Source organism: Aphis gossypii, unplaced genomic scaffold (assembly GCF_020184175.1).
Source record: "Aphis gossypii isolate Hap1 unplaced genomic scaffold, ASM2018417v2 Contig00055, whole genome shotgun sequence".
Taxonomy (NCBI): domain Eukaryota; kingdom Metazoa; phylum Arthropoda; class Insecta; order Hemiptera; family Aphididae; genus Aphis; species Aphis gossypii.
Window position 1 is genome coordinate 37,139 of NW_026082994.1, and position 16,679 is coordinate 53,817.

The window sequence follows — 16,679 nt, forward strand, 5'->3', positions numbered from 1 at the left end:
ACCATAAATTATAATATTAAATTATCTTGCATTTCTAGAGTGTATATTTTATACCAGCAAAGTCAGAAGGACAAAAACAAACCCACGCTAAGGGAAAACTCATTGAACGCTGGAAAAATGTTGCTAGCAGGTTAAGAGCAGTCGGAGCAATCACATTAGAAAGACATACTAAAAACCAGGCAAATGTAGTATTAGCTCCTGACGCTGAATATTCTGTGTTTTCTGGTAAATCGAATTAATTTTAAATTTATATTTAATGCCCAACTAATGTGTTTATAGCTCTAAATATTAGTAAAATTGTATATTTTTTTCCTGGTGTTTGTTTTGTAACTAGTTATTGATTATTATTGTTGTTTTGATTTATTATTATAGATGAGGTACTAGATGCCAAACAGTGGTTACAAGCTGATGGGCTTGCTGGTGATATAAATCTAGTCAAAGCAAAATGGTTGATAACCTATGATTTAAGGAAAAAAGAGGTGTTTGAATCTGAAGATCGCCTTCTTTCAACCATTTTTCAATCCTGGCCAATCCTACAAGGTCCTAAAGGATATGAACTGGTATGTTTATATTTAACTTCTATGTTATTTAAATAAAATTATAAAATTGACTATTTTAATAGATTCTTGAAGATTTTAAAAGTGCATTCCCACATACAACTGATGTATTGTATAACGACTGGAATGACTTTCTCAATGCGTGGGAAATATTGTCTACTCGAATAGTTGATATACGAAGAAGTTCTGTCAAAGATAAATTTGGCCAAGTTTTACTGGCCAAATTAGATGTGTCTTACCAAAAAAAAGGTTATTTTTTTTTTTAGCTTTGCAAAATATTGTAAATGCCTCCTTTAACATAAAATTAACAGATAAAAATGTTTACTAATACTATTTTTTAGATTTAAGAACTTCGTATATAGTTAAAATATTGTTGATTCCATACCTCATACCAACTAAGACACAAATCAAAATTTCCAACTCCACTGGTAAATCTAAATACTGGAAGCCATCTTTGGTAGAATCGGTATCAGCCTTTGCTACTCACGTTACAGTAAGTAAAAAAAAAAAACTATATTACTTTTCTATTACCTATGGTTAAAAAAATAATTATTGAAATTTCACAAAACACAAATTGAAGTTAAATTTATTTCATTTATTTATTTATATAATTTATGTTAAGTCAAGATGTGGTATATAAATAAGCATATAGATAATGGATTAAATTAAATTAAATTTTTGGATTTTAAATAACATTATACAAGATTTATAATAATAAAAATTTTTAAATAATGTTTTAAACTGTAAATATTATAAGTAATTAAAAGTGTTTTTTTTCCTTAGTGTATTTAATGGCAAGTAACACACGAGTTAATTTTTTTGTTTTTTCTAGAACAATATCGAATTTCAAGAAAATTTAACTAAAAGACAAGAGAGATATGCAACATATGGCTATTCTATACAACCATTTATCACATTTGTTGGCGTGGATACTGATTCCATTGATTCATGCTACGTGCGTGTAAACTGCGTGTAAACCAAAAGTATTGGCGATTTGAGTGCCCCTTAAAGGCACTAGAGGTTTGTTTTAAATCGTATTTTGCTTTCCACTGTGTATATCCAAAAGAGTGCTATGACTCTTGGTTGATGATACAACATCATTTATTTAAGTTAACTACTGAATATGATAGATCTTCTTCTATAACAACAACATTAACGGCTAAGCTTCAATCGTTTGAGTAATTTTTAAATACATAACTTTTACTTTTATTATTTTTTTTATTTTTAAATATATTAAGACTTAAGATGTACATTTGTTTTATATGTTCTTCATTATTTTCTTCTATAAACCAACTAATGTTGCATTTAAAAATTTATCACCATCTGGGAGCTCAATCTATATATAAGTGTAAACAGCAAGACTGTATTAGGGACTTCCAAGGTTCAGAACATTTTAGGCAGCATTTGAATAGAGTCCATTCTAATATAACACCTGAATTTACAATTAATGAATTGGTAATTGTCCCACCTATACATGATTCTGATGAAGTTGTCTCTATATCAGAAGAAATTGTAAATTCAAATGAAATTGATATTTATAAAAATTTTGATAATGCTGGAATAGGTGATAGTAGTAGACCTTTTGAAGAAGTTGTAAGAGATTGTGCATTACAATTTATAACAAATTTGCTTACTAAACCTAATGTGACTGAATCATTAATGCAAGAAATAGTTGTTGGTGCCACCAAATTGTTTTCATCTGGTATTTTATCTATTTTAAAAGACGAAGTAATGCCAAATTTAGACAAATGTGATACTAATCAGTTAGATAAAATTCAAAAAATGTTTAATGTATTAGAAAATCCGTTTTCCAAATTAAATACTGAGTATCATCGTTTACAATTTTTAGAAACAAATAATTTATTTTTTAAGCCAAAAAAAGTTGTTGTAGGTTTTGTTGGTGAAAAAAAGTAATTTCTGGAATTGAGCGACAGGTTATGGTTCAGGTCCAAGCACATTTGTTTTGTATGAAAGAAAATCTTAAACAATTTTTTGAATTGCCTGGTGTGTTTGATGCTGCTTATCAATTTACTGTTTCATCTTCAAACAATTCAAACAAATTTAACATCATTTTTAAATGGCAGTACATGGAAAAATATAAAGAACAATTTCCAAGATAAGATTGTTTTTCCTATTTTTATCTACTATGATGATGCTGAAATGGGTAATCCTTTAGGGTCCCATTCCGGTGTTCATAAAATGGGATGTATTTATTATATTGTGCCTGCACTTCCACCCGAATACTTATCATCTTTAGAAAATATTTTTCCAGCATTTATCTTTCATTCTTCCGATAGAGGAAAGAACAAATTTGATAATAAGAAAATGTTTTCTTCTCTTATAAGAGATCTTATTGACTTACAAGAAAATGGTATTTCAATAGTTGTTAATTCTATGAATATAACAATTTATTTTGCTCTTGGTTTAATTTCGGGGGATAACTTGGGTCTTAATTCAATGTTAGGATTTGTAGAAAGTTTTTCTGCTAACCATTATTGCCGTATATGCCGGTTACATAAAAACAAACTTCAACATATGCTTACAGAGTCAAAAGAATCAATTAGAGATAAAGATAATTATAAGTTGGATATTCTTAAAGCCAATGTTTCAGAAACTGGTATAGTTGAGGACTCTGTATTTAATTCTATTTCAAACTACCATGTAACAGTCAATAGTGTATGTGACTTTATGCATGATGTTTCAGAAGGTGTAGCAAGATATGATATGGCCACTATTATTAGTTATTTAATAAGCAATAAATATTTTTCACTTGAAGATCTAAACCATCGGGTAATATTGTTTGAGTATGGTTTAATTGACAAAAAAAATTCTCCACCTCCTATTAGTCTCAATCATTTGAAAAATGGTTCTATTATTATGTCGGCATCTGAAATGTTGTGTTTTGTTAGGTATTTTGGTCTCATTGTAGGAGAACTAGTTCCATTAAAAACTGAAATTTGGAAGTTATATATACACCTTCGAAAAATTATTGATCTGTGTTGTGCTAGAGTACTTCAGCCAGAATGTGCACATCTACTAGATGCTTTAGTTTCAGAACATAACAGATTATATTTACATTTTTCTAATAGTACATTAAAACCCAAATTTCATACCCTCACTCATTATGGTCGTCTCCTTCTTAAAAATGGCCCAATATCTTTGACATCTTCTTTAAGATTTGAATCAAAACACAAGGTTTTAAAAGCATATGCAAATGCCATACCAAATCGTATAAATTTTAGCCATACTTTATCACATAAACTTCAGTTGCAAATGGTTCATCGATTTTTAACTAAAAAAGGATTAGAACCAGACTTAAAAGTTGGGTCATATTTAAAAATTAGTAGTATAGTAGAGTTAAAATTTATATTACCTTCAGATATAAGTCCAAAGGCTTTTTCAGCATCTTGGATAAAATTTAAAGGTATTACTTATAAACCGGGTATGCTGGTGATAGTAGAAATCAATTTAAATGGATGTGTATTTGGTCAAATATTTAATATTTTTATTAATGGTTCTACTGTTCCATATTTAGTGTGTGAACTTTTTTTTACTATTGGATTTGATGATCATTTTCATGCTTATGAACTAAAAAAATATGATGAAACTGAAACAAATCTTATTGGGTATTATATAAAATATTTGCCTGAATCGTCACCTACTGTTATTAGAGTTCTTGGAGATGGTAAATTGTATGCAACATTACGATATGCACTATAATTTATATTTTATTATAAATTAGGTACTTTTAGACACTTCTTACTTGTACAGTTAATTGTATAAAACATTAAGGTATTTTTATTATATTATATATGAAGTACAAGTATGTACTATGTACCTTGTAGCTATACTGTTATAATCTTTAAAAGTTTGTTTTTTGTACCATTGAAAATGTATGTTGCATTGTATATTTTACTTTCAATAAAAATATTATATTTACAAAAAAACCAAATATTTGTATTTTTTATTTTGCCTAATTACACTTGTTGACAATTTTGTATGTAAACATGAAGGAATGGGTATCATCTGACCTATATTTAAAACTTCATATTAATTAATGTATAATATAAGGTTGCACATTTTAATTTTGACTGAAATTTTAGTTTACACGTTGACATAATATAATATTTTAATCTATTAAAACAAAATATTTATTTATTTTTATTTTTTTGTAACGCCACTTTACTGAATAAAGTTCAGTATTAATATGTATATTGTATACATACAATATGAATTCTTATATAAAGAGTAACGGTACTTCAGATTTTGGTTTATCGACAAAATTATTAGTTAAGAAAGTACCTAGGTCAAGAATTAACACCATTACTTCTACTAAGATCATTTGGTAGGTAAGTCAAATTATTTATTAAGTACCCACCCTAAACACACTAAAAACATTTATCTACATGCTTTATTACACAAATAATAAATTTAAATAATAATTAAACTAATTTATTTGAAGTATATACAAGAATTATTTGAGGTTAAATGGACAACCTATTTATAAGTTAATATAACATTCATTGGTGTAGAATGCACAGCCTATTCAATAGTTAATACAACATTCATTGGTGTAAAATATACAATATATTTATAAGTTAATATAACAATCACATTGTTAAATTCACAACTAATGTAATAGTTAGTATAACTTTTATTGGTGTTATATTTACTACTAATTTCTAACATACCGTAACTATCAATATATCCTATTTTAACATCACTTGTTGTTAATTTAACCCCGTGTATAAGTTAGTAAAACATTAATAGAGTGTTGATACATAATAACCCAACTAACATCAAACTGGTGTTGCATTAACACCAATTGGACCTAAGCTGGAAAACGACGTGCGAATGTGTATAACATTGGCAACACTTGGTGTTGAATCTACTTCAGTTTTTTAAGTGTGTAGCATTATAAATAATAATAATAATAATATAAGGTAGGTTAACAAAAATTTAATCTTTATTACTTATAGCTCTATAGATATTCCATTATTTTATATATTTTTATTATATTCAATATATTTCAATACAGATACAATATAATGAATGATTAGTAAAACAAAAATAGCTCCAATTTAACAAGCATAATATACACCTGTATCAATAAATTAAAATTAATATTTTAGTAACTTAATACGAAATATAATGTTTTTAGAATTATGTGGACTATTGTCTGTTTTGCTGTGGACAATAGTGTTGATGTTGTACCTGATACATGGTATCACAAAGGTGCATGTGCATGGCCCAAAAAAAAATCCAATCTAAAAAAATTTTTAGAAGGACGTTTTCAACCAAACAGAGAAGATTTTGACTATTATGACGCCCGTCCTCTACAACAAAATATACGTATGTTTTGATTTTTAATAAGTACAGCAATAATAAATATAATAATAATATACCAAGGTATATTATATTATTAGCTAATAATATACCTAGGTAATAGAGATAATTTGTATTTCAATATATTTTATACCTATTTAAAATTATACTACTAGAGAGTTTCCATCAAGCTCGTTTAAAATCTTTAAAAGCGCAAGATACGTCTGAGCTTTCCTCCAATGAAGACGACAAGGAAACTAGGAAAAAAAGGAAAAAAGTATATTATTCATCTCAAGAATTCAGCAGCGATCGAGGCATCGATTATACATCTGATGTTTTATATCCTCCAATATTAGAAGAAATTGAAGGTAAGGGAAAATATACAATTATAAAGTTGTATACTATATTATGTTACCTACCACTGTAGTCATATAGAAATTTCATTTATTAATACACAATTTGAGTACATACATTTAATTTGGTGTGTATATTATATTAGTTGTCAATTAGTTAAAGAAAAATTATAATCATATAAGCTAATCTTACCTATTTACTATTTGTGATATTATTATAATTTTATTAATATATGTTTCAGGAACAACAGTAGATAATTTGATATCCGATTATAATTCTTTTGAAGGGCACAAAGATATAATTTTTGGTTCAAATTTATCACAAGTGCAAAGCACATCAAATTCACAAGATATACAAACAATTACAGAGAGTGTTAGACCGCATTCAGATATTCAAAATGAAACAAAATCTACGTCAAAAAGAAATCTATTTGATACATCCATTAATTCTGAATCTTCTGAAGCTTCTGTTAACGATAGTTTTTTAGATTCAGAAAAGAAGCTACGTACTCCAACTTTGATTCGACAAGTAATAACTCCAACTAGTTCTGGTGATAATAGAGATGGTGGTAAGATAGAAATTGTGTACCATGATATATTTTGTATGATTAATATAAGTAATATTTGTGTGTTTTATATAGGAAATATAGCTTTTCAAAAATCCATAAATAGAAATATTATTGTTATGAAACACGATTTGAAAAATATACAAGAAAATATTGATATTTGTTTGCAGTACAACAACAAATATTAGATAAATTAAATAATATCCAATCAGAAACATTACATTTTGATGGTTTTGATAATACTGATGATTTGATGCGTATTAATGATGATGCTGATTTAGATACTATGGAAGATAAACTTACCAATGAACAAAAATTCAGAAGCAAAGTTAATTTTATATTTTGTATCCATTAAATGTTTGTCATTTGTATTATATATTGGTTATGGATTCTATTAATTATCATCCATTGTTATGTAGTATTATGTATTTTCACACAAACTAAAATTATATTATATTATTCAATCAATTATTAATTTTTTTTTGATGGGTTCATTATTATTTATTATGTATGTTCTAATAAATAAACAGCATAAAAAATATATATATATTTGTTTTGTTATTTGAAAATAGGATTTGATTATTGTCTATAATATGTATAATATTTTATTTGTGTACAAATAAAATATATGCCTGATTCAAATTTTATTATTAGTAATATTGCTTCTATTTCGTTTAGGTAATATTCTCTGAAAATATATAAAAATTATTGGTGGTCATTTTATTTATTATTTATCATCATATTCTAATAATATTGTTGGTATTTCGTTTTGGAAATATTCTCTTTAAAATATAATACAAATATTAGTGTTCATTTATTTTAATAATATTGTTGGTATTTCGTTTTGGCAAGATTTCCATAAAAAGCTTTTAACAATATTTGAAAGCAAACGTTTTAAAAACATTTTTCTTCCTGCCAAAAAGTGATGTGACAATATTTTGAAATATTGAATATATGATTACAATATTTTGTGAATATTCAATCAAATATTTACATACATTTGAAAATGTTTTGAAAATATTTCAAAAACATTAATTTGCTGTGTGGGATATTATTATTTAAACTTTTGTTAATCTCAAATTTTTTATATTGTTTTATTTTTTACTATGTAATTGTCAAGCTATCATAGTTTATACTAGTGGCTTTTAAAATAAAATAAAAAAAAAAAATTTTGTCTATCTATTTTTTTATTGTGAATTATTTTGAGTCAAACGGTTTTTTCAGGGTTTTTTTTAGTGTGCAGTGAGAAAAGTTTTAAGATTAAAAATTGTTTTTATTCATTATTATACTATTTTTTTATTTTTTAAAACAAAAATAAATTATCTACCGCCTTTAAGCTATTTTGGTGGTGATAGCGAGTTATATAATATAAAATGAAAAGTTTAATTATACATAAGAAAAACGGATAAGAACTGAATTACATATCTTATATTATCAATTATATGCAATTTTTTATTTGTTGGCATATGGCTGCTGGCTTCAATATTATACTACAGTTGGGTATCTAGTTGTTTTATATATCTATGATCTCATGTATACCCAGCAATACAGTATATAAAATATGTTCCATTTTACAAACGCTGAAATTGGCAACAATTCCGTTTCTTTTTATGTTTCTTGTTCTTTGGCACAAGTGTCGTTCTGAACTGATGTTAATACAATATCCATTTGAGCCAACAACATTTTCAAATCCATATTTGTTCTCAAAAACTTCATCAACTCGTCCATTTGTTCTTTCGATGCTGCCATATTTCTTTATACCATAAAACTGAAACCAAAATGTACTTAATTACTATTTTTACAGTGTATGTCAGATTAAAATAAACAATGTGATTAAAACTAATTAGCTATTTGTAGTGATTAAAATTTAGAGAGCAATATTCCACTCCAACACAATCATAAAATAAGTAATAACATTTCAATAAAGAAGAGTATTGACTAGTGAGTACTGTTATTGATTATTGTTAATAAACTTGGTATATTTACAATCTACTCTACAACATAGCTATATATTATTGCTAATTATATTTAAAATACTTACGTAGTGACGTCTATTATGAAATAATTATTGAATTCACCAAAAAAACTCGCAAACCACAGTAACAGTATATTTGAATAAAAGACAAAATATGTTATCAAGATCAACAATGCCCATATCATCCTTCCAAATGGAAAGAAAATGGCGGCTGTCTTTACCTGTTTTTAAAGAGCTCTACTTTCAGTTGGTCTCCCTGCTTGTACTCTTTTTGAACCTAAAGTCAATCCTACTTTTCTTCTAGCAATTGAAGTCGGTTGGACTCCAATTTGTCGACCTCTCTTTTTGTTATTCACCTGAGCCAAAAATGAAAATGCTTCAGATGAACTCGTTATCGCCGATAATTTTGTCGTCAGGGAACTCATTATTTTATGAGTGTACAAAGTATTTGATTCTGATGCTAAAGTGGCTATTCTATTTAAATTATCCTTGAGGTTTTGGTTATTTCCAATATTTTAATACTATTATTTTCATCGACAGATGCATTATCTAAGTTTAATCTTAATGTATTAGAATTTTCGGATACAACCATACCCTCATCAAAGTTGTCTTGTGCCTCAGTTTCATTACTTAATTTGTCATAATTTGCGTCCAATTTATTCATATTTTGAAAAAATGTTTCATCAACATTGCCAATCACTAATTTGGCCAACACAACTCTATCATCAAAATTTAGATTCGGTGAATTTTGTAATTTTATTTTATCATCTTGCAAAAATACAGCGCATTGATGTTTGCAAAATTTTCCTCCTCTTCCAGCTGGTCAATCACATGTCTCATTCTCAATGTCTACTGAATAAAACATATTTTCGTCTATAGATGACGATACATAATATAAATGTTCATTTTCTTTTTTAACAATGAACCCTTTGGACAATTGGCAAAATTTTTGGAAGTGGAATTCTGGTTTACTTACCCGCACATTTGCATATTTTAATAATCTCCACCTATGGTAATCTTCCAAAGTATTTCCAATAAAATCAACCAGCGCCGCTGCATTAAAAGCCTTACACCTTTCAAGAACTATGTCTTTAAATACACGTATTGATGATTCAACAATGTTGTTGGTGTGTGTCCTCTAGTTCGAAGTGTAGACCTATACGCAATACACCATTCTTTTTTACGATTTAAAAGCGACGCACAATGGTTTTGAAATCTTGGATATTTTGCTGAAATTGAATCTGTTTTCATTAATATGTCTACTATTTCTACTAAATTTTCTTCATAATCTGCATAAGCAACACTGCGGAAAAGTTTCATCAAATGTTTTCGATCTTGATTAACGATTTCATGTTTAGAGTCCCATAACCAACGCCACATAGCCTGAAGAACGTGAAAAATGCACAGAAGTAAATTTGAGTGAAGAAAAACTGATTTTAATGCATTTCTTTCGGCAGAGCTATCATCAGTCATTATAACAAGGGGTTCTCCTCTTCCTCCGAATGCAGTAGGTCCTAATACTGACTTTAACTGTTCAAAACCAAGTGTATAATTGTCTTGCGTTTGTAACTGATGTATAATACAACCAAGAGGAATACCGCCAGATTTTGTAGAGCCAAAAACAAATGTCACGCACGAACCACTTTGGTCGCAAGATCCACTTCTATCAATAAATATTATTTCACCCGAACTTTTTTCTTGATTAGCTCTTTTCATAATTGGCATTACTACAGTCACGATAAAAGGATTCTCACTCACCATAACATTTTTACCATTGTCATCAAATAACTTTTTTTTTGACCTTAGAACATCTGCCATGGATTCTACAGCACGTGTACCAAAATGTTCATTCCTATAGTTACAAACACGAAATAACATTTTAGAAAAAATCATATTATATGTGTATATATTATACTATATGAATTCTTATAATTTTTAAATCACTATAAGACTAATACTTATGAAGAACTTAGTATTAATAAATGTATTGTAATATGTAATGTATGTGTATTTATAAATATGTATTTTAATTTTTAAAAAATACACACAAAAATATAGTTACAAAAAATATATTTATTTCAAGAAATACATCAGTGATTAGCTAATTGTCATAAAATATGTATAACTGAGATTAAAAATTAAAAATTATTTATTTATATACGCTTTAACTTATAAGTGTAACGTGCCACGTACAATCAGTTGAATGATGTCGAATCGGAAAGGTTTTGTGAAATAAATGAAACTCTCGAAATTATTCTAAGTGTTTTTATTTAAAAATTATTCTAAGTCCAATTAATTAATTAATTAAACTTGTGAAAAATATTCTAAGTCCAGGAGACATAAAATATTAAACTGGGTGACGTGAAGGTGCTTGCTCTAACTCTGGTGGATCACGTCTGAATTGTGCCTAATCTGGGCCCCCTTATATATCGTCCAGGGACTCCCGCGGTACCTTCAGGTCCCTGTTGGTCATCTGCACCTGCATCCGCTTCTACCCACGCTTTGCGTTATCTGAACGATGTCGTGCGTCAATAATATAAATTATGTGCTTGTAATATTCTACCGGGTAAGTGATTACGCACCTAGTATATTCTACCAGGTGGCACCTGGATTATTTGTCATTATTTTCCTGTGGGTAGAAAGCATACAGGCGATGATACTTTCGATTGGTTGTTACCATTTGTTTTTAGATATTAATTTATTATACTCGATCATTACTTGTTTGACTGCTACCCCCTAGCATGACTATATGGGTGTTGTTTGTTATGCCCCTAGTGTTGTGGTTATTATCGGCTACAGTATGTAGTAATTTATGTATTATATTTAATATAAGTATCAGAGCACGTTGCATAAGATACCTTGTATTATTTCTTATTTCTTGTGTAACTTAAAAACAAAAAATACTTAGAAAAATTTGTTGAAAACCTAACTCTATAGATAATATTATAATAACAAAAATGTTTACCTCCAAGTATCATACATCATGTAAACTTGTCTTTCAGTAGGATTACATTGAGCATTCGCTAATATTTTAACAACATCCATACTTTCTTCAGCTGATATCAATTGTACCTCGTGCAATTGCTTTGCTCCTGCTGGCGTCATTCCTATACATTATTATACCTTTGTATAGTTTTATATTGAATTTATCAATGATAATAACTAGGGCTGTGAATTTAATAATTTAAAAAACCTTAAAAAAATATGCAATAAAATATGTGTTTAAAATGCAAAAAATACAATATAAAATACCAAAAATTATAGTATAAAATGCACTTAAAATAGTTTTTAATTTTTATATTTATATTGATATTATAAGATATAATATTATACAATAGTACATTACATTTTACATGCATAAAAATGTGTTTCTTGTTGATTAAATTTAAGTTTCACGTAAAACATTTTTTTAAATTGTATAAAACAAAAAAAAAAGTTTTCAAATACATTAATTGTCGGAATTAAATTAAAAATACCGGAAAATGAATTAAAAGAGGAAAATATGACCAAAAAATGCAAAATAAAAGTTTCATAAATCAATTCGTTGTTTCATAATTCAAATTATGTACTTACAAAGGTACATTTCACAATCACCAAAAAAAAAAATGCACTTTCTTAAAATTCACAGCCCTAATAATAAGATAATATGCTATATTATTACCTTCTGAAAAGTATTGTTTAAAATAATTTTGAACACTTTTTGAAACACGAAGGAAACTATATGCCTCAGCAACATGAATTCTGTAAGAATGTTCGAAAGTTATCTAATAAAAGAAATTAAATATTATGTATAAAAGATTTGAATTTTTCATACAAACAAGATTTCTAGTTATGAATCAAAAATAAATTTATAATAATAAATAATAAAAATAATATATAATTTTTATTTTAAAGAATCCAACATATTTAAACATTTTTAAACTTTTTTTTTTTATTATTGAAATTTAGCAATATTTTCTTTATATTTTATTAATTGTTATGGATTACGTGCGTAGGTACTTACATGGACTTTAGAATTCAATCCTTTTTTCATATGAGTATCTCTTAAAGTTTTTTCGTCTTCTTTCGAATAAGTATATCAATATTAGCTGTACAATTTTTATTTCGCACTCGTGTTGTTGCATTGGATTCTGCATGTATAGATTTATTCTTGACGGAATGTTGATAGACATATTCCTTACGGCAGGGGTGGCCAACCGGTCGATCGCGATCGACTGGTCGATCGCGAGATGAATTCAAGTCGATCGCGACACCCTTTCGCATTTTCTTAAATTTTTGAACAATTTGTGGATTTTTGTATATCCCACGAATATAAATATTAGATTTAGAAAAACGGCAATAAATAACTATGAAAAACAAGATTATACACTGATATCTATTAACTATCGTATAATTGCTGTAGGATGGATAGCCTGCATTACTTCCTATTAATGACCTTTATCGCGTTCGTATAAACTGATAAATCGAACCAGTCTGCAATGACAGTTACAATAAATATAATAAATATATATATATATATATACCTAGTATAAATTAATATTATCTTATTCTAGTATTGCGCTTCAAGTTATAACACATTTTAGTGTAATTCTACGATCAGTTGTTCGTAGTATCGCATTCGTGACTCGTGTATCGTGTGTGTGAATTGTATTTATCAAGTGCGCACATAGAATTATTTTCTAATACTATCATATCAACATGAGCAAAAGAGCCAAAACATATCACTTTAACGAAAAGTGGGAAATAGACTACTTCTTTACTATGGTGAGTGAAAAATGTTGTTGTTTAATTTGCAATACTTCTGTTGCAATGCAAAAAAAAAAAGGAAATTTAGAGAGGCATTTCAACACAATGCATGGCAAGTACGAAAATGATTATCCGCTTAATTCCACCGAGAGAAAGCAAAAATTGTATGAACTGAAATGTGGCCTAATTGCTCAGCGCAACATATTTTTAAAACCACAAAATCAATCAAGATCTGCAACTATCGCTTCCTTTATTGTAAGTCATAAAATAGCGGTAAAATGTAAGCCTTTTTCAGACGGTGAATTCATAAAAAGTGTCTTGGAAGAAATAGTAGATCCTTTGTTTGAAAATTTCAAGAATAAGGTAGAAATAAAAAAAGCAATCCTTGATTTACAACTATCTCGAAACACTGTAATGCGACGAATTGAAAAATCGAGCCAAAACGTAACAGAGCAGTTACAAATCGATATTGATCGGTGTGTTACATTTTCATTACAAATTGATGAAAGCACTGACGTATCTGACACAGCTCAACTAATTGTTTTTATAAGAATGATAATGAATGATATTACATCAAAAGAGGAATTACTTTGCATGATTTCGTTAAAAGGAAGAACCAGAGGTCTTGATATTTTTAACAGTTTTAAGGAGAGGGTCAGTTTGATGAAATTGCCACTTTTCAAATTGGTGTCAATAACTTCCGACGGAGCAGCAGCAATGACAGGACGCAATAACGGGTTCATTGCTTTATGTAAACAAGATGATGATTTTCCTGACTTTCTGAGCTACCATTGTATTATTCATCAGCAAGTTTTAGCCAGTAAGAGGCTCAATACAAAAGAAGTGATGGATACGACCTTCAAAATAGTAAATTCTATCCGAGGAAAACCTTTTCAAAGACGTCTATTTAAAATGCAAAATGAAACCAAGGAAGTAGATTTAATTTTGCACACGGATGTAAGATGGCTAAGTAGAAGTAGATTTCTTCAAAGATTTCGTGATTTATTGGATGATATTGTTCAATTTTTGGAAGATAGAGGTGATAGTTTTCCTCAAATGCGTGATGTTAATTGGCTTTGTGATTTAGCGTTTTTAGCAGACTTCACTGGACATTTAAGTGATTTAAATTTGAAGTTACAAGGAAAAAACATAATAATCATTGATTTAATAAGCTGTATTTCGGCATTCAAGGCAAATGCATTGATTCTTATTAGAGATCTTGAGAAAAAAAATTTACATCGATTTTCAAACTTAGAAGACCATACTCGAAAATATCCCAACGTTGTTTTCGATTCGAAAAAGTATGTGATAGAAATCAAAACCGTTATTGATGATTTTGATGTAAGATTCAATGATTTCAAGAAACTTGAAGATGTGATCTCATTTATCAGTTTTCCATTTAAAGAGGACTTAAATACCCAGATGGCTGCAAAAAAAGCAGCACAGTTGTTTCAAATTAACGAAGTATCTCTTGAGGATGAGATGATCAATATGCGATGCAACGTCTACTTAAAAGCTAGATCGTCAGAAAATAACTTTTGGCACTTGGTGAGCAAGGAAGAATTTTCCAATTTAAGACAATGTGCTGAGTCAGTATATTCCTGCTTTGGGTCGACGTATCTATGTGAATCGGCCTTTTCATACTTGCTTCAAACCAAAAGTAAGGCCCGATCACGTTTGACTGATATGCATTCTGAAGATAGCTTGAGATTAGCATTGTCATCATACACCCCAGAGTTTGTGAAATTATCAAATCAAATGCAAGCACAAACATCTCATTGAATGATTAAATAAACATAATAATAGTAGTAATAATAAAAGTAGTAGTATAGTTATAGCAGTAAATAGTAATAAGTTAAAAATAATAATTTGTAATCAAATATATTAAAATACGTGTAGTGTTATAGTGTTAAACTGTGAATTTATATTGTAATATAATAAGTGTAACACGCCTGTACATATAATATATTTTTTGTTTATTGACAATCTTTTTTTTTTTTTTTGGTCGATCGCGACCACTTAGAAAAACTCGGAGATCGATCGCAGGTCTATCAAAGTTGGCCATCCCTGCCTTACGGTATTCAAATTTTTTATAATTTGGATAAGTTTTGTATACTATCCAATTTGTTTTCGTGTGTTGTCACAATTAGCACTGTACGAATTATTATCGTCGGGATCAATTTTTGTTTTTAAAACTACTTTAAAGCTTTCATTGCTAGAGAATTCAATATTTTCAATAAAAGCACTTTCATCGATTGCACTAAAAACTGATTTTATGTACTCCAATTTAAATATTACAAACTATAACTTATATAACATCCAACAGTGTAAATGACAAAAATGTTACAATATGTGAAATATAACACGGCACACTGGACACTGTCTTCGATTAAAAAAGATAATTGTATAGCCACTTAAAGATAGCTTGGATGGGAAAAGCTTATCGATAAGACTGACAATATACCTACCTACTTTATATGTTGGAAATTAGTATCATTTAAATCTAAAAATACAAAAAGAAATCTAGCTAGCAATATTGACGATAATAAATTGCACTGACTTACTAACATAAAAATGTAAATAAATAACAATATTGTACTATTTAATGTATTATTATGTAATTGACTAGTCATAAAGGTATAGTATAAATTTCTTCATTTTTTTTTTAAATTGGCTTAATCCAAATTATATGGAACATTAATTAATGTGTTAGTTGAATTATTTATTATACTTTTTTGTTTTTATAATAGCATTATACATTTATACTATTTAATTTTAAAAATACTAAGTTAGGTACGAAAAAAAATATACTAACGACATAATATATTGTATTAGTAACTACTTTTATATAATTATGGTATGTGTGTTGTGAATATATTTTATATGTACTAATTACTGTATGTACAAGTCTAATATTTTAAGATGAATATAGCATATGTATATTTATATATATATATATATACATATATATATATCTTGTAACGAATACGACATACTAATACTGACGACGCGCCGCCCAACAACAAATAATAAAACCAAAAGGCCCCAGAACTAGTATCCGCCGCCGATAGAGCGCGGTAATACACCTTCCATGTTTGCGGCCCAATACCGAACGCGTTGCCCAGCTAATAAAATAACCTTTCCGCGACACACAAAC

At 28.1% G+C, this 16,679-nt stretch overlaps 2 protein-coding genes across 2 annotated transcripts; both read left to right on the forward strand.

Moving 5' to 3' along the window:
* Nucleotides 1-1,853: 1,853 nt before the first annotated feature.
* Nucleotides 1,854-6,670, forward strand: LOC126553054 (uncharacterized). Its single transcript, XM_050208246.1, has 6 exons — nucleotides 1,854-2,467; nucleotides 2,642-4,249; nucleotides 5,719-5,909; nucleotides 6,059-6,250; nucleotides 6,478-6,608; nucleotides 6,659-6,670. Exons 1-6 carry the CDS (start codon nucleotides 1,854-1,856, stop codon nucleotides 6,668-6,670), a joined length of 2,748 nt encoding a protein of 915 aa, XP_050064203.1.
* A 6,804-nt stretch (nucleotides 6,671-13,474) lies between these two features.
* On the forward strand, nucleotides 13,475-15,304 carry LOC114131507 (general transcription factor II-I repeat domain-containing protein 2A-like). Its single transcript, XM_050208247.1, has one exon. It carries the CDS (start codon nucleotides 13,475-13,477, stop codon nucleotides 15,302-15,304), a length of 1,830 nt encoding a protein of 609 aa, XP_050064204.1.
* The last annotated feature ends 1,375 nt before the right edge of the window (nucleotides 15,305-16,679 follow it).

Coding starts and splice junctions, on each gene's coding strand:
- LOC114131507 (XM_050208247.1), top strand. CDS start 13,475: ATGAGCAAAAGAGCCAAAACATATCACTTTAACGAAAAGTGGGAAATA.
- LOC126553054 (XM_050208246.1), top strand. CDS start 1,854: ATGTTGCATTTAAAAATTTATCACCATCTGGGAGCTCAATCTATATAT. Junction 2,468..2,641: donor GGTTTTGTTGGTGAAAAAAA/GTAATTTCTGGA, acceptor TTTAAATGGCAG/TACATGGAAAAATATAAAGA. Junction 4,250..5,718: donor GTTCTTGGAGATGGTAAATT/GTATGCAACATT, acceptor TAATGTTTTTAG/AATTATGTGGACTATTGTCT.